The sequence below is a fragment of the Triturus cristatus genome, chromosome 8 (genome assembly GCF_964204655.1).
Source record: "Triturus cristatus chromosome 8, aTriCri1.1, whole genome shotgun sequence".
Classification (NCBI taxonomy): domain Eukaryota; kingdom Metazoa; phylum Chordata; class Amphibia; order Caudata; family Salamandridae; genus Triturus; species Triturus cristatus.
The window spans coordinates 745,761,064-745,780,684 of record NC_140591.1 but is presented as its reverse complement, the minus strand read 5'-3'; the positions used below and the strand labels follow the sequence as shown (position 1 = coordinate 745,780,684).

The window sequence follows — 19,621 nt, the reverse complement described above, 5'->3', positions numbered from 1 at the left end:
GAAACAGTGTAATAGTCCTAGGTGAAAGATCCAATGAGTAGGCATGAGATGTCAACAGGACCCATTCCCCCCGCCCCACCCGGGCCCCAACACTTTAAAAGAATGGAAGGTTTCATACTTTAGGATCTCAAGACCCCGGGTCCCACCCCTACAAAATGATCAGGCAGATGTCAATCTGCATTAGGAGTGTCTTCTTCCAGGGAGGCGATGACCGCTTTTCTCGCTTTAGCAATAGTCTCGGAGCCTCTATTTCCCCCACTTCTGGACCCATGACGGAGCATTCCTTCTTATTTTTATTGGAGTCCATTTCCAATTTAAGCAGTGACTTTCACTTATTAAGTTGAAGCGGAGCTGTATTTTGTGCGGTGCTCTCTCAGGGTCAACCAGTTTTAGGCGTAGTTCTCTCCGGCCCTCCCCGTCCCTGGGCCCCCCAGATCCCTCAGTCCGGGAACTCCTGTATCCAAACTCAACTACCCGTAAGCAGTCCGAATCCCGCAATCCTCCCTGCCAGGGCAGGCATCAACACTGCTGGGGTCTGTATAGCAGCTGCTTTGTCTTCTAGATCAACCAGTTCATGATTAGACCCTGGTCTCATGGCTACCCCCACCTGATCAGTCTCCACAGGCCATTTTGCTGTGTTGGTCATGAGCGCGGCCCAACCTCGGATTCCAGGGGCGCTGCCCCCAAGCCCCTACCAGCTGTTTGAATCTCAGTCTGTAAAGGAGGGGGGGGGTGTTCTTCTTATTCCTTTATGCCTATTCTTGACACCCTAGGCTCAGGACTCTAGTCTTTGTAAGCGGCCAGGCAGTTCTCACATCGGGCCAAATGCCTCCCCCCTCCCCTCCCCTCCCCTCCCCAACAGCACCAACCATCTTGCTCTGAGAAGCAACTGGAGTACTTCTCCTGACCCTGTGCTTCACACTGTCTTGGGCCAAACCAGTCACACCGTGCCAGGCCGCAAGATTGCCAGCCAAGAAACGTGGGGGAGCTGTCCTCGCGCTTGCTCTGTTTAAGACCAATTAGACCAGGGGGGTACCCAAGTGGAGAGCCCCATGCTCCACCCGTGCGGCGGCCGGTTTCGCACTCTAAGCAGCCAAACTTGGCTTCACGGAGCCGCAGATCCTCATTGAGGGTCTGGGCCTCTTGTTGTAGGTGTGCTTCCTGGTGTGTGGTCAGGGGGAGGGAATGACACTCTACTCCCCTGGAGTGCAGATATGGTCGCCCGATCTCCTTGCAGGCTGAAGGGCACTCAGGTCTACAAGGCGCCTGCTCTTTGACTTAGAGGCCGATCTGCGCCTCTCTCCGTTGAGACTCTATGCTTCTTTGCCCCGCTGCATCTCTGCTGGCAGCTCCGGAGCACCCGTTGGAAGGGGAAGGTCCGAGTCCACCTACTCCAACTCAGGTGGCCTCCGGGCAGGCCCGATGTCCATCTCCCCACTCCGGGCCGTATGGTGTGTCTGGGTCTTCCGCACCACTCCAGATGCCCTGATCAATCGGTGCTGAACAGGGCAGCCACCACTGCCAAGGGGGGCCGGTTGATTGCAAAGTCGCCCACCTTCAGGCGCTGCTGATCTGAGGCCCAACTTCGCTCTGGGCCAGCTGCACCACCTGGTCGACCACTGGATTTCCCTGTCTCCCTCACAGCACACTCCAACTGGTATTGGCTCTGGGGTGTCGCTGAGGGAGGGGAGTCCCAACACCCTTCCAGGTCTGCTACACAGTGCTGTGTCAGTGAGGCCTAGATGGTAGGACAGAGCGACAAGCAGGCACGTCCTACTTGTCTGCCTACTTGGCCACGCCTCCCGAGAGTACTAATTTTGATGGTGGCTGTTCTCTTGAAAAAAGATGCTGGGACACGGAGTGGTATGGCATGTAACATATAGAGAAATGTAGGCAATACATTCATCGTAATGATGTTACACCGACCCACAATGCTAAGAGGGAGCCAGTGCCATTATTGTAGTTTAGCAGTTACCACCTGTAAAAGAGGCTTGTTGTTTAGTGAAATGATTTACTCCACTCAGCTGCTCAGCAAAGTATGTGTCCGTGGTGGCTGCTCTGTACATCGGACTATCTGATTGAAAAATAAGAATTATCTGTGTTTAAATAGGCTCTACTTATATCCAGCAAAAAGCTCCGAATTGATCTGCCTCTTTTGATATAAGAGCGAGAGTGGCATACGGATTATTAGAAAAAAACACAATGTTTTCTGCATAAGTAGTTACTTTGAGTTCAGTACCATTTAATGTATCTGGCTGAATACCCTTGTTCTGTAATAAATGCCTTAGATATGGTTCAAAGTAAAGAGCAAATAGTAGGGGGGGAGAGTGGTCACCCCTGGCATGTACCTCTTTACATTTTGAATAAAGGGGAGACATTTTCTCCAAATACTACCTCTGCAATAGGATTTTTGAATGGAATCTGGACCAGTGATATGAACCGACTCCCTAACCCAAATGCTCCCATAGTTGACCATAGTGAATCCCAAACAACTCAATCAAGGGCCTTCTCAGCCTCTCACATGATCACACTGATCCTGTCATTAATTTTTTCTGTTACATCAAACACCACTTTTGCAGTGTTGGTGTGGTTCCTGGTTGCCTAGCACGAATCTGTGATGTTGACCTGAGATCCGAGTATGCATAAGGGGAGCCAAGCGCATTACCAGAATTTTAGAAAAAAAACTTTAGCATCTGCATTTATAAGTGATATGGGACGGGAAGAGCCCCTTTCCTTGGGTGGCTTATCCTTTTTGAAAAAATACTACAATGTTAGTTGCTCTCCAGGACGCTGGCACGTCTCCTCCACTGCCTGTGTACACAAACAGGTCAAGGAATTCTGGTAAAAAGATGTCAATTCAAGCAGGACAGTATAGAACAAAGTGGTCCCAGTACAATTACATCAATCAAAACAATATAGTTAAACAATAACAAATGAATCAAAAAGACGAAGACCATTACAAACAGGATACCCAAGGAAGGTTTACAGGCAGAGGTAGAGGTGGCTACAGGGGGAGAAGGAACTTTACTACTTTCTCTGACTCATCGGTGAGCTCTGAAAGCAACAACAAACAACCAGGCCCCAGCTCTGACCAAAGTTACCGTGACACCTGGTATCCACCACAAGGCTATTTTCCTTTTTTAGGCGAGGGCCAATGGAGACTGCCGAGAGGATGAGGCAATTGGCAGAGGGGCCCTCCGAGAGGCCATCAGCCCACAATCGCGAACTGGGAGATGGGCCGGGGCGCTGCCTCCAAGCAGGTTCGGTTCCAACCGGAGAGCCACGGGGAAATATCAACACGACGCAAGGTGTACAGATGGTAGAAGCTAATGACAATCGAGTGGTGAATATCTCATCTTATGTTTTGAAGGAAGAAGAACAGAGAATACTCTCCAAAGGCTTGTCTTTTGTACCTACGGCCTATCCGAATACTTTCAACATTAAGATAGAACTACATAGTTTTTTCCGAAAGATTCGCCTCAGGTACTTTTTTAAACACTCTACAGCAGCTCCATCCAATTCTGTGACAGGACTACGGGTTCCATCCACCTTCGTTCCACCCACCAATGCAATGACTAATAGGATCCTGGCTTATGAAAGTATGGTATTGATGGATGTGATGAAATTACTTTCCACACACAAACATACCATTCCGAATACCAGCAAGTTGGAGAAAGCTGCTCTTATGAACCTGAAGAACAACAAGGACAGGACACGACAACCTACAAAATGGAGATCATGAGACAACTTCAAGATGGTGTCAGCTACTCCCAACTGAGATCGGACCCTACAAAGGAGCTGGCTGAAGAAATCCTGAGGGCCACGTCCGAAGCTCACGAACAAGAGTTTTTAAGTAAACTCGAGTTTGATTACCTTAACCAGAAACATCCAGGGCTACCAACCATCTATTCTTTACCCAAAATCCACAAGGACATGCAGAACCCACCGGGTCGCCCAATTGTATCTGGATGTGGATCATTACTTGAACCCCTATGTAAATACATTGATTATTTTTTAAGAACACCGAAGCATACTTAAGAGACACCATGCAAACTATCGCCCTGATAGACCAACAAGCATTCAATCCGAATGACCAACTACTTGTAACGTGCAACATTGTATCCCTATATACAAGCATTCTGCAAGAACCGGCACTGGAAGTAATGAGAGACGCCTTGAACAAACGACCTACACCGATGGCAGTACCCACGGAATTCATCATCACCTTACTGACCATAGCAATGAAGAAAAATGTCTTCTTTTTTCAAGGATGCTACAATGTACAGTCAAAGGGTGTAGCCATGGGAGGAGCCTTCGCCCCAGATTTAGCTATCATCTATATGGACCACTTTGAGAGATAGTTTGTATTCAACAACAATCCCTTCTACCACCGGGTGAATCTGTGGAAACTGTATATTGACAATATACTGATTATTTGGAATGGAGATTCTACCGATGTGGGTATTTTCCATGATTGGCTCAATCACTGCGACCAGGATATCAAATTCACTATACAATCGGATACTATAGAGATAGCCTTCCTGGACATCAAAATTTGTTGTGAAGATAACAAACTGTACACCACGCTTTATCGGAAACCGGCTGAACGGAATTCCCTCCTCAGATATAATAGCCACCACCCACGTGGGCTGAGGGACAACCTACCAGTGGCGCAGTTTTTAAGGATCCGCAGGAACTGCGCGAAGGGGGCAGACTACATGGCTGAGTTTGAGGATCTCAGCATACGTTTGATGACGAGAGGATATCCAAGAAGATTGGTAAAGAGAGCACAGAAAAGGGCCTGGTTCAACCCTCAGGAAGCTTTGTTGACACCCAGAGAAAAGAATGACACACTGTCTCAGAGAATAATCTGCATCACAACTTTCTCCACGAGAAGCAATGCAATAAAAAAAGTAATCAACAAACACTGGAGCCTAGTGGCAGATGATATCGCTCAACCCAACCAACCAATGCACTCATTTAAAAAAGCAATGAGTGTTAAAGATCATGTGGGCCATTCCTTTTTGGAAAACGCTACGGTACCAACGATTCAATCATTCTGGAATATACCACCGGTTAAAGGGGATTATAAATGTGGACATTGTAAAGCGTGCCACACCACAATTCCTACCAAGATCTTTGTCTACAAAAAACACACAATTGCTCTCAATTCCTTCACTAACTGTAATTCCATGAACGTTATCTATGGCATAATCTGCCCATGTGGGTTACTCTATGTAGGGCAGACACAATAGAAGATCAAGGCAAGAATACTACAACATCACAGTAGGATTCGGTGCTCCATTGTGGGGGCACCACTAGTGGAACACTGTGTGTTGATGAGACAAAATCCAGATGAATTGCAGTGGCTGGTACTAAAAAAAAGAGAAGTTGGGACCGAGAGGCGGAAATATTTCCGCTATCTTAAATATTATAGAATCCAAATGGATGGTACGTCTGGACACAATTGTGAACGGGCTGAATGAACTTGATTGCAGTAATGCCCAACTGGCATGCCTGTACCTAATGTTGCCATCCAACAATCTGTGTGCTTATTCGTCAACACTCTAATCAATGAATTAGATCTCTTTAATGTGTTCTCCTGCTGTGAATGGACTCTATTTTTCAAACATGACTCTGTATGACTTCTGTGCTGGGTTTTAATTTTGGAACTCATTGAGTATTCTCTCTAGGATATGTAATATTGTTGGTTAAGCGATGGGCCACCATGTGCACCCTATTGATGTTTTTAACCCAGCAGTAACCAGTGATAACCATGTCTTCTAATTCGTTATGCATTGCAAAGATGGAACTTTGTTGAGAGTGTGCTTTTATTATATCATGATATTCCAATACACTTGCTGATTTATCTACAGTTGGCCCATGATCCAGACTTTATTTACACCCCTTGGGACATTTTTATATCTTTTGATGTGTCTTCAGTAAAATATAACATTCTGGGATAACCGAGTCTGTCTTCCCTCCCTGCTATCTACGTGCATACCGGTAATTAGCGGCTGCACTCTACCGGGGTCACGTGAACTCCCGCGTTCAGCTTCAAATGCATTGTCAGCACCGTCGGCGCGTTCTTTCCTACCAGTGTCATGAGGCTGAGCTACGAGGGTGAGTGTAGTATTCCTCTCGTAACTTTCTGTAGACACGTTTCATCTTGAAACAGTCGAACGCTGCAGCGCCGCTCCGAACTGTGTCGACCGTTTATTAGTCATTATTCTTACTCATGAGGCCCGTTGCCCAAATGGCCTCTCTTCCTTCGTCAATTTCACCCCTTAGAACCCGCACACCACGCTGAGAGGTCGTTCACCGACAACACCACCACGAGTGGGGCGTGTTGTCACTGAAAGCCGCGCTGCGCGCATGCATTGTCACCGTAGCAAGGAACGGTGATTTCCTCCCCCTTTTCCTACACCTGCATTGTCATATAGGACTAGGCGCATGCTTTTTCAATTGTCACCGTAGTAAGGAATGGTGATTTCCTCCCCCTTTTCCTACCCCTGCATTGGCATATAGGACTAGGCGCACGCTATTTGAATTCTCAAGAGCCTCACTGGGCACACGGCGATCTTCCATCTGGGCACATTCACTTTGCCATACTTTTCCTTTCAGTAAGGAACGTCGAGGGTCCCATCACCCCAAGCAGAACCAGGCACCCTCTATATTTAAACTGCTCAGTCTGCTGCAAGCACAGCCTTTGCTAATTTTGAGCTACACTGCGCGTGTGTTTTGCCTCTGTAGTTTAGAACGTTGAGTTTCACCCAATTTTCCTTTACTTCTATTGCCAAGTAGGACTAGACTTACATTTCCTATAAACCTGATTAGTCCACTGTGCACATGGCTATTTTTTAAATATTACCCGATCCTTAGCACTGATTTTATTCTCCCTCGTTCTTCTTTTTTCTGTAGATTCACTCCACCAGCTGAAATAATTCTGACTTAGCTATTATGCTTTGACCATTGGTCTCCTGACCACAGTTTTTCTAGCAGGATTTGGACTGCTATTGATTACCAATTACAGGGAATTCACCCCACTGGCTGAGTAAGTTGGCTCTACTACCCTTCATGGTTTGTCTTGGACCCCTAATTTCTTAGAGGCCTTACTGACAGACACCTTATTCTTACAGGTGTTTACCACTCTCTCCTTCTTACTTCTTGGAGGCATTGTGCCCCACCATCTTAGACGACATTATGCGCCTTTGAACACTGCCCACTCAAGCAGACACGGTAGCTATAAATTATTTCCCTTTTTACTTTGTCCTGGTCCCAACTAATTTTCAGACCTGACAATTCGAACTTTTCATTTCATTTTTAGGTGCCCTCTCCCTTCCACTTGCACTTCCGTCCTGAGGAAGACCCCATTAGCAAGGTTCTGACGAATACCTACACGAATCAAGGGGTCGAAACGTCGACACACCATTGATGTCAGTAACGCCAACAGTGCATGTCGCACTGTGACTTCTGTTTTACATGGCTGCATATATTCTATTGTAGTGTATTGTGATATGAACTATGTTTAAAATGTGTGGCATTGAATAACATGCTCAACAATTTGATTGTAACAACTGCTAGTAATATCTCTCACTTACCTCACAACCTCACACAATTCACTGCCCCTTCCCCTCTCCACCCATCTGGGCACACCAATGATGGTTTTGAATGGCTTTTGTACATTGTTAATTCCAAAATCTGCAGCATATGTTCAGTGTGATTAAATAACACTTGAACAATATTTAAATCTTTTTGATTCAGTTGTTATTGTTTAACTATATTGTTTTTATTGATGTAATTGTACTGGGACCACTTTGTTCCATACTGTACTGTCTTACACCCAGGTCCCAGCGATTTGGGGTATACCCTTTTCTATAACAATTCAAGATGGACTGCAACTTCTCCTGCAGCTTTCCGTGTCAGAGCAGATAGCCAATTATATTTCCCCTAAGTCAATGTCCTGCTGTAATACATGTTTGTGCTATGAGTCAATCAGAAGTAAGTGACATCCCTGTAGATAATCTGAGATATTAGCGTAATCAGGACTACCCGACTTGCTATAGACTCCTTGGTAGAAAGATGTAAACTGCTCGGCAATAGTCTGAGGTCGCGTGTATACCACACCATCATCACCCAATATGCGAATAATAGCCCCTCTAGACCACTTATTGGTGATCTGAAGTGCAAGAACACGTCCACTTTGTTTTCTATATTAATATATTGGAGTGTTTTATTCTTATGAAACCAGCTGCCACCTTCTCTCTTAGCCCACAATCAAGGTTATGCTGCTCTCAATCAGCCTAAGGAGTATAAACTGCTCGTATGGGTCTCCCATGAGTATTACCTGTGCATTCTACAATTCTAGCTTCCTGCTGCATAAGCCTATTTTTTTTTTTAGAAGAAACTGGAGCGTCACTTACCTGATGTAAGATTGCATAATGTCCCAGACAACTGCATCTGAGGCTGAGCCCTTAGTAATTGATATGAGTTTTCCAAGTAAGCCTCTGAGAAAGGTTTGATACTCTAGATTAGTAAAGAGAGGACAGGGAAATGAAAATGGGCGCCAACTTGCCCTACTTGCCTGCAAAGCCTGTATTGTCGGCATTGCAGTTATGGTCTGATGTAACGTTAGGGCATACCTCAATACTGGCACCCACAAGCATCTGCTCATTAATTAAGATCATGTTGATACGTGAATACTGCTTTTACGGAGATGAGTAGTAGGTATACCCTGGTATCAAGAGGAAAAGTGTTCTCCACACATCAACTAAACTGGGCATACCACATGAGTACTAAAATAGAGGCACACTTCTTAGACGTCTTTGTATGTGCCATACAATTAGTGGAGTCTATAACATAATAGATAACACAATTGAAATCACCCATTATAATTAAATCACCTGACTCATCAAGCAGCTCCAAACTCAATAAATACAACATTTACGGCTCATCCAGATTCAGACTATAAACCACACAGATAGTATACTTTTTACCCTTGGATTTCTACCTCGAATTATGGCCCATCGCCCCCTAGAATCCACATACGTTCTAACTATATTAGGCTCTAAGTTTCTAGATTTCATTATAGCCACTCCACGTATTGAAGTTGTCTGTGACATACAAATGAGGATCCCATAGCCTAGCCGTCTAAGAGACAACAGCACTTGTATGAGAGATGAGTTTCAGTTATTCCTAATATATGCAGTTTGTAAGACATTAGTTCTTCCCAAATTAATTGGTCGATTTAGTCCAGCAACATTCCAACACATAAATTTACTCTTCGGCATTGTAATAATCTGAACTTTACAAGCCCCTCCCTTATCCTGGCTCCGAACCGCCTCCCTTTCTCAATTGTTGCAACATATTAATGAATCAAATACCAAACATTCTGAATCCTGTATCCCCACCCAAACCAACCCCCTCCCAAAGACCAACCTAAGTTGATCGAAAAACCCACCTCAGCAAGGCACCTAGACCCCCTGAGACCAACGCTTCCCCATCTCTAGGAGAAGGAATCATCCACCCCGTTGCTGTCACTGAATCGCCAGCCCTGTGGAAAGACATCCCCCATACTACGCCTACCACCTGACACATGCCGACACGACCGTAAGTGTTGCAGCCCCCTCCTTGTCCCCTCTTCACCCAAATATAAATGGGAATGAGAGAAGAAAAGGAAAGGAAAGGATGAGATAAGGCTTAGATTTTAGTGATCATTCTGCTATAGAGCAAATTAAATTTGCTGGAGGACTCCAGCAGCATAAGACAGCCGGCATTGACCCCTCTTAAAAATGCAAAGATGTTCCTTGCCAATAGTTTAAAGCCTGCAATGCCTCGGAATCTGATTGAAAAAACTGTGAGCGGCTATCTTTAATAACCTTGAAGCAGGCTGGTTCCTGTGGAAACACCTGCATGAAGGATGACGAATGATGGATGAGGATTAAGAATGATGTATGAAGGGTAGTAAATGAGAAGTAAAGAATAAGGCTTGAAGTGTGATGGTTGAGGGAAGATGAATAAGGTATGGGTTGTGATGGATGAGGCGTAATATGTGATGGATGAAAAGCTGAAATGAGAAGTGAGGACTGAGTTGATTGATAAGGGATGATAAATAGGACAAAGAAGTAAGACATGAGAATGAGAGGTGATTGATAAGAAGCAGGGACATTCGGTCATGAATGAGTGATGAAGAGTGATTGGGCAATGGATTCGAAGTATGGAAGAAAAGTAAGGAATGATGGCTGAGAAGTGATGGATGAGGGACGATGGGACATGATGGATCTTGGATGAGGGATGAGAAGTAGGGACCAGGAGTGAGAGATGATGAGTGAGTAATGATGGATGAGGAATCATGAATGAGGGATAATGGCTGAGAAATACAGATGAGAAGTGAGGAATGAGAGATGAGGAGTGAGGGATAAGGGATGGGAAGTGAGGAATGATGAATGATCAATGAAAGATGAGGTATAAGGAATGAGAAAGAGGACAAAATGAGGAATGAAGGCTGAGGAATGATGATAAATGAGGGGTGAGACATAGGGATAAAAAGTAAGAAATGAGGGTTAAAGAGTAATTGATGCGGAGTGAGGTGAAAAATGCCCTAAAATGGATCCTGTGAGGGAGACACCACGAAAAATGAAAAGCTGTTTAATAATTCACAAGATGTCATCATGTTCATAAATTATGTCTTTTGAACTGCCTCTATTTAAATGTTTTTCTTAATTTTGGATAAGGTAATTCTATAGAATAAATAATTCAGTTCTAAAATTCAATGCCACACAACCAATTGACAGGAAATGTGATACTTTATTGTTTATCTCCAGGTGGTGGCATACTCCTTGTTGAAGCCCTTTTAAATGAAGACAAAAGTGGTCCGTTGGCAGCCCAAATAAGCTCCTTGAACATGCTGATGCACACAGAGGGCAAAGAAAGGACTCCTTCTGAATATAGGAAGCTTCTGACTGGAGCTGGGTTTAGGGATATAGAATTCAGGACAACTGGAAAGTTCTTTGACGCAATACTAGCAAGAAAATGAACTGTTTTAATAGTAGTCAGAATCACAGAGCTGCAAAGGCAAATCATGCATGCTGTCCTCCTAAGTGTAAAATTATATTGACACCTTTTCTACTGGTTTACTAATGCCAATTCTTATAGTTTAACTCTACCATTTTGCCTACCCGACTTCTAATTTTTGAAACGTTGTTTCAGATTGTTATTAACTTTGAATTCCTCTCACAAAAAAGCTTGCAGTGAATAAAACTGAAAAAATATATTGTTTGGTTTATACTTATAATGTGATGGTTTGTTTGTGTCCTTCTACATCAATAAATAGGAAAATAACAACTTCATAAGCACATGGACAGTCTCATATATTTGAGATAGTTCTGTTTGGTAGTATTGAGTTAGTATTGTTTTGCAATTTTAAGTCTAAAGTGCAGTGGTGGGCACTACGTAATGGTGGTGGTGAGGGTCAGGGAGGGGTGGGTAAATGTTTTTTTTTTAACACTTACCTGTATGCAGCCTGCTGCATCTCAGTCCTCTTCGGCTCCTCTGTCGACTCCTGGAGCCAGAATCAGGAACCACACGGGCTCCTAGACTCCCCTAGCCAATCACAACGCTGCCTTACAGCAGCGTTGTGATTGGTCTGAGCACCGTGGTTCGGCGCTCCGAGAGGGACTAAGAGACTGTGCATGTTCTCCTCTTAGGCTGTGTAATACAACCAGTTGAGAGCATGCAAAGTGCACATGACTGTTTGGCCGATCCAAGACGGCCGGCAAAACTGTCATGCGCAATTAGAGTGTGCTCACCACTTCTCCCACTGACCCCTGCTCTGGCCAGCCCAGCCTCGCCACACACTTAAACAGGAAGAGAAAAGTAAAATTCTAAAAACATTGCATTATTATCATTTTATTTTTCATTTAACCTCCTCGCAGAGCAGTGGGTCAACACTCCTTCGCCTTAACAGAGTAGCTGCCGCTACTAAAGTGTTTTCAAAGGTTTAATTGATGAAGCATTCGGGGAGAAATCAAATAAAATTGCCACTTAAAATCATCTATAATGGGAAGGTTCATAGTTATGTACACTTTCATGGAAAATATTCTAGGACTAATTTAGAAGAATGGTGTAACAGAGAAAATGCCAAACTAGTAGACTGACGATCTATTAATCTGGGGAATTATTTATGAGAACCATGTGTCTCTTTTGCACCACCTAAAGGGGTACATGTGTGATGCAGGGCTCTCATTATGATTTATGAAGCCACGCAAAGGCACTCTGAGTGAAGGGAAGCATCAAATCCGTATGCCTCCTGAGGTGAGTCGTAATGAGGAGAAATATGTTAATTTCTCCTCTTTTTTCCTCTTTCCATGTGTGCTGCATTCTGCAGTACACATAGGAAGAGGAAGGCACCTCTCTGGATTGTTTTTGTGCAGGAAGGCACGCCTTCCTGCACAAAATAATCCTGCCTGGAAAGGAGGCACCTTTGCACCATAGTGCAAGGGTGCCTATGTTGGTGCTAGGCTGCCAAAACGGAGCGAGCACAGGCAGAAAGTACAGGAATGCATCAGATTGCTTAAATATGGTACATTCCAGCCCTTTCACTTTGGTGTAGGGCAGCTCAGCAAGGTGCCCCACTAGCTCCCAGATGTTCCAGGACTCCATATGCCATGGTATCAAAGAAGAGAAAACACAGGCCATGAGTTATGCAAGAGGAGTGATTGGGTACTCAAGTTTCAGGGAAAACATCAGCTTATAAATAACACCAGCCCTATAATTTTTACATTTATCCATACTGTGTTTCTTATCAAAGCTGCCCACTACCCAGAGCACTCCCTGCCCGCATCTACCAATGCACATTATGCCAAATGTTCCCCTATTCGACTGCACCCTCACTGAGATTTTGCCATCTGCCACTCGCCTGCGGACCCTTCCAGATCATCTTATCGCCTACTTACTGCACTCCTATACTCCCTTTCCCACCCATCAAACCAATTTACCTTAGACCATTTTACCTTAGAACCATTTCAGCTGAAGCAATCCATTCCTGCCTAGCATCCTTTCCATCCTGAGGCCTTATCACTCCCTTAACCCTCCACCCCAATGCCCACCCCTCATTTCACACAATGCTACAGCAGCACCCCTCTCCTCTGTAGGATCGCCAGGTGAAAGAGAGCCCAGAGCTAGTATCCTGCGGTTAAATAACCCCACCCCCAAGGCCAAATTCTTCAAGTCAAATTTATGATTGGGCTGAACCCAGTGACCCACTCCACTGCTCAGTAACTTCCCTGCCTCCCTATATTCCTCTTACTACCCCTGTCGAGTCTGATTCTGCTCCCTGGGGGTGGCCTCCCCTAAGGCCTATGACCCAGCCATTTCTCCCACCCCTTCGTGGAGGTGGGGCCGAACCAAGGGGCATAGAGTCTCTTTTTGCTTCAATTAGTGTAATTTCTGATATGTATGTTTCCCTTGTCTTCATTGCTTGATTTTGCTCACAAGAAAGTGTCACTCATAGCCGTTGAATGTCACTCATAATTACACTGAAAATATGAAAATGTTACACTTAAGAAATCTGAAACATTGTCAGCTATGCTCTTCTTATGACTATTAAATCTTCTGAGCCTTATTTTTTAAAATCTTGGTTTGATCTGTTGTTATGTCACTGTGAAATGCTGAATTTGGTGGGAAGTTGAATTCCAATTTGTACTGTGGAAGGAATTTACTTCATCAGCGGCCATTGTTCCGCCGTCAGTAGAGAGTCAACTGTTCCATGACGGCACTATTAAATTCAGCCAATGGTGCGGCTGCGTGCAGCGGGCCCGCCGATGGCACCTCGAAGCCCATATGGGTCCAGGAGTCGCCAACCTTAGTAGCTTACAGACTGACCAACCTTTCCCCATAGTCTGATCATTTTGCAGTCCCTTTCTAATCAACCAGGGGCCAGAACGAAAAAGAATCCGAAGACCTCTTTTAGTAGGGGCTTTTCTAAGCCTAATGATCCTAGCCTCAAATATTTACTTGTCCCACACTGAGTTATTCAGTAGATTCTGACATTCATGCTTTAGATTTCTAGATCAGATCCTCACTCAATGTGTTAGTTCCAATTACTAGTAAAAAACTCCATTTAATTATTACCCCTACCACATGATACAATTATATATTGCACCAAATTAAAACATTGCTCAAAGCTTTGGAAAGAGTATGGTGAGGAACCAACAGACATGAGGGCAAATGAAGATACAAATTGGCTTTAAAAGATTAAAAAGATTACCCCCAAAAAATGTAGCACTGCTAGAGCCAAATTTTACTCAGACAAAATCACTGAGGCCGAAAACTGCAGTAAAACTGGGATTAAGGTAGCCAATAACCTTTCAGGAAAGGCCAGTGCTATCCCTACTACCCCTCTCACACAAGTTCATGGCAATGAAATTGTGGACTTTTTTCTAAAAAAAGTAGCAGATATGTCCGCCTTTGCAGGCACTCCTTTGGTTAGTCCTTCTGAAGTTCCTCCTAGCTCAATCTCACCTTGAATACTTTCCATCCTTTTAGATGCAACATCATTTTGATCTTTGCTTGGAGCTACTAGATCAGGCTCTCCATTTGACCCCTGTCCACCCTCAATATTGGGCAGACTTGCATTGCCAGTCATGGAGCAATTCACACAACTACTGAATGCTTCCTTGACGGAAGACATTGCTCCTCCAGCATGGAAGCTTGATTTGGTTACACCTCAGCTGAAGAAACAAATATTGACCCTCTTGAATGGTTTGAATCACAGGCTTATATTACTTTTGCCTACCTTGGCCAAGGTGCTGGAGCACATGCTAATCTGCAGCTTCATCCTACATGGAACTGAATAGCTTATTGTACCCTTCACAATCAGGCTACAGTACTGGTTACATTACTGAATAAGCCCTACCCTCTAATACAGAATACCTGTCACTGTCAGCTAGACATAAGTGGTGCTGCGGCACTGATCATTCTGCTTTCTAGATTAGGAGAAATCGGTGTACATGGCACAGCCTTGGGTTGGCTGAGCTATTTTCCACATGATCACACATTTCAGGTGCATTCACCCCAAAAACAAGTCCAAACCACAAAAGTGAGTTTCAGGGGTGCCGTAGGGTTCTAACTTAAGCCCCTTCTCTTCAATCTCAATGAGAGATCTTTAGTTGAGATTGTAGAAGTCCATGGGCCTACATTGTTTTCATATGGAGATGATACCCAAATTGTGATATCTCTGTCTTCTCAGGATAACCACATGGCAGAATCCCAAGACACCTGTCTTGCACAAGTTTCATCTTGGGTGAATATGAACTCATTAAAACTGAATAGGGACAAGACAGAGGTCTGCTGGTGGGCAATCATCCCCACCTCTGGGGTCCTCATTTGTGGCCAATTACTGTGGGTATGAGAAGCTGTCTATGAGCCACCAAATCAACAAAGTACCTGTCACTTGCTTTGGAAGGAAAATCCTGACATGCCTCCCAGTCCCTGCTCAAAGAACTGTAGTCCAGGCTCTGGTAGTTTCCAGACTGGACTACGGTAATGTCTTATACTTGGGTGCTGTGAAATCTCTGCTTAAATGAATTCAGACTGTACAAAATGCTGCAGCGCAGCTTCTCCTTTACCCACCCAGATTCACCTCTTCAGCCAGTGTGTTACATACTCCTCCCTGGCTGCCAATTGAATGTCTGATTTGATTCAAAGCTGTATGCTATATGCATAAGTGTCTTTTCCACACAGGGTCCATCTATCTGTGACCTTTGGTGACTTGGTATACACCTAAATGCTCCGTCCGTTCTAGCCATCAGGAGCTGGCAGTGATTCCCAGAATCAAGAGAACCTATCAAGTTGGTCGGGCATTTGCATATCTTGGACCAAAGTTGCCACAAACATTGAGAGTCTGCAAATCACTCACAGCTTTCACCAAATTGCTCAAAACATGGATGTTTCCAACACTTCTTTAACAGTTCTTTACCAATTACCCTTGGATCTTGGAGATGCTGGTTGGTTTAGTGAGGAGGCTAGCACTGGGAATCCTTTATTTTAATAGGTAGCCACACGCTTTACAAATAACGCAAATATATAAATAAGCTCAGACTTTGATATCAGCTTGTATTACTTCTGCCAAAAAAATGCTAACTCAGGATTCCTTATTATCCTTAAAAATTAAATGTTAAAATTTAGCCAGATATTACTTCCTGAATAAATAAGGTTCTGTAGAGAATATCTGTTGAAAATGTATTCTATACTCAAGACTTGAGATACCAGATTCTTGATTTTTTATATTATTTCAGGGTATTCAAGATTTGCTCTGCCAGACCAGCGGCTTAATGATTTAATTTCTTTCTTCATCATTTTTTTTAACTTAAATGTGTCATTCTCCTGTAGGCCAGATTCAAATTCAGATTTCATTTTATTGTAGTTAAGTTTCAATGAATCATTCTACCGCAATAAGGGTTTTTCCTGAGTCTCTTTTATGGCACTCTTACTATTAATCATACTTCTACCCTTAAGTAAAATTGTAAACAATATGCACACCCCGAGTTTTAGGTTGTGTAGAGGATTTAGAAGAAATCTTGTTTTAGGTGAGCAGAATCAGTTGAAGATACTCCAAATGGAGAGGCACTAAAGGCAGACACTTCACAGGAACATCAGAAAGGGTGGTATGGGACAACTTCAAAGCACCTCCCGGGCGTCTCATCATCAGTGTTTTCATTTAGACAAGCTACTAGGGCTGTGTAGCCGGAAGAACTTTCCTAAAATGTCAGTCTTTCAGCACTTTGCCTCCATGTATGGCAACACCCTAGAAAAGGAAGAGAGACGGTGATTTCAAAAAGTGAGAGAAAAGGAAGACAGACTAGAAGGGGGAGAGAGAGCAGAGAAGAAAGAGAAAGAGAAAGCAAAAATACATCAGATATTAATGGCTGGTGATTTTTAGGAGGAAGCCAACAACTAAAGCTAGCATGGACCTAACTGAACAGAGTCCACAACCACAAAAGGACACTTCCTGAGAATAGGCCACCCAGCACAGGGATTCCTTAAACACTAGTCAAGCAGCAACCACAATCCAAGTCAGTGTAAGAGGCAGGCAAACCCTAAATTATTTTGTGCTCATTCGCTGGTAGCTTGGCACTGAACAGTCAGGCTTAACTTTAGAGGTAATGTGTAAAGTATTTATGCAACTCTTCAAACAGTAAATTAGTGAAAACACAACACAAAAAAATCCATTCCAGGTTAGAAAAATAGAGCTTAATTTTATAAATAAAAAAAGACCAAAACAACAAACATCCAATAAGTAGAAGTAGGGATATGATTTTTTTTAAACCAAAAGTAGCACAAATCTAAATGTTCAAGCTGACAGCAATGGACTGCAGATTGGATACAATTCCAGGTAAGTCCAGCTGAAGTTTTACCTTCTCAAGAATTATGCCAAGAGTCCCGTTCATGGGGAAGCAGGTCACAAAGAGCAAGGAGAGCATCGCTGGCAGTGGTCCACGGGGTCGAAAAGTCACTAGACACCATGGATAGATGGGCTGCCGCCTCACGGTCACGAGTGGCAATTCTTGCTGTGCGAAGAGACAAACTTGTGAGGGCTCACACTGGTCCTCTGTACAAGCAGCGTGGTTCCGGAGCAAATGGACCTGCTCTCTAAGATCCCAAAAGCTTGATTTCAGGAGCCCAAAAACTACTTCCTAGGGCCTGGGACCTGAGAGGCACCTCTTGGGGTTCAGGAACTTGTTGTCCAGGAGTTTAGAAGCTGTGAAGAACCTATTATGTCCCTTAGATAAGTCTGATCTAAGCAGGAGGCCAGCAAACTTACCCTTGGAGTTACTCTGGGGTTCTCGGTTCAAGATTGGTTCCAGGTCTAGTTCTTCCCCTCCTGACAAGAGGGCAGCTGGGAGCAGGTTAGCACAGCAAAGCAGCAACCCTGCAGAGTGACAGTCCAGCACTACAGCAGTCCTTCATCTTGACAGAGTAAGAACAGTTCCAGAAGTGTACTCAAGTTTATGTTTAAGAGGTCCAGTGCTTATACCCAGTTGTTCCTTTGAAGTGGGGAGACTTCTAAGAAGGGCCATTGATGTGCACAGAGGTCCTTCCTTCCTGCCCTGGCTCCAGACCCACTACAGGGGGACAGCAGCACTTTGTGTGTGGACAGGACACTGCCTGTTTAGGTGTAAGTGTAAGGTTGTACCTAGCTCCTCCCTCCCATCTCCCAGGAAGGCCCATCAATTCACACCTAAGCTCTCTTTATGTGTGGGTGTCCAGAGGGATTGCACAAAGCCAACTATCACTCATCTCAGAATGAAAACAGACAGACAGCAGTCACCAAATGGCTAAAGTAAGAAAATGCCAGCTTTTAATTTTAAATACTCCTTCACGATGAGTTATGATTTTAAATTGTGATTCCAGAGACACCAGGCTTGAAAAGTCTATCTCTTCATAATTGGGAATTACACTTATAAAACATAATAGGCAATCCCAATATTATCATATGGGAGAGATAGGCCTTGCAGCAGTGAAAAACAAATTTGAGAATTGTTCACAACCAGGACATGTAAAACATAAAAGTTAATGTCCTGCCTTATAATTACAGTGTACTCTGCCCACTGGGTTGTCCAGGGCCTACATGTAAGGTGACTTAAGTGTAAAAAAATGGAAGTTTTGGGTCTGGAAAAAGGTTTGTTTGGGCAGCTCAAAATGGTAGTGTAAACTGCACAAACAAGCTCTGGAATGCCAGGCCTAAGATAAGGTGGGAGGAGTACTTAAATGGGTGGCACAAGCAGTGCTGCAGTACCACTAGTAATATTTAATTTACAGGCCCTGAGCACATGTAGTGCACTTTACTAGGGACATATAAGTAATTACATGTGGCAATTTTGGTAGTGGGAAAGTGCAGAGAGACCTAAATCCAACAAAAATGAATTCAGCTAAAAGTGGAGGAGGAAGGTGAAAAAATTGGTGCTGACCCTGCAGAGAGGGCAATTTTACAACATACACTAAAGGGAAGAGCCTAAGTGTTCCAACCTTGAGGGACCAAAGACAAGCCAAAATAGGAAGATACTGAAATGACGAGAAGTAATCTGAAGACTTGTAGACTTCAGCTCCTCGTCAGTGAAACGTACAGACCTGACACATTTAAGCATGGTTTCAGTTTACCCAGGTGGGTACCAAAGAAGGGAATGGGGAAAAATGCTAAATTACATTTCAAAGACTAAAATGAATTGCTGAGATTGAACCTGTGCATAAGGATTCTCAATGGCGACTGGGATAAAGGAGAAAAGAAGAAGAAAAGGGAAATCAGAATTAAAGCATCATTCTGTATAACCTGGCACTAGACTAGATCATGAAAAAAAGAATAAATATAATGGGAATCATACGGCCCGGACTAGTATTTGTCTATATGGCTCTTTAATACTTTCCGCATGTGATTTGTTGAAGCAAGGAAGGAATGAGTTTGATTTTAAAGTGATACTGGTATCAAGAAGGAAGAGAGAGATGGGAATTTACCTATGGCAATATGAAGAAGATTCAAAGGAGAGACAGCAAAAGTGAGACAAATAAAACCAAGTCACATTACATTTTTTATAAATGTATTTAATTTAGTTTAATTCTCTGTTTC

The 19,621-nt window shown here is 43.8% G+C and overlaps 1 protein-coding gene across 1 annotated transcript in view; it reads left to right on the top strand.

Annotated features, from left to right (window-relative positions):
• LOC146805013 (acetylserotonin O-methyltransferase-like) overlaps nucleotides 1-11,357 on the top strand; it is a 219,370-nt gene extending 208,013 nt beyond the window's left edge. Inside the window, exon 8 of the mRNA XM_085622163.1 lies at nucleotides 10,824-11,357. Coding sequence (XP_085478289.1) covers nucleotides 10,824-11,035 — 212 coding nt within the window. The 3' untranslated portion in view covers nucleotides 11,036-11,357. The remainder of the gene's footprint in view (nucleotides 1-10,823) is intronic.
• The last annotated feature ends 8,264 nt before the right edge of the window (nucleotides 11,358-19,621 follow it).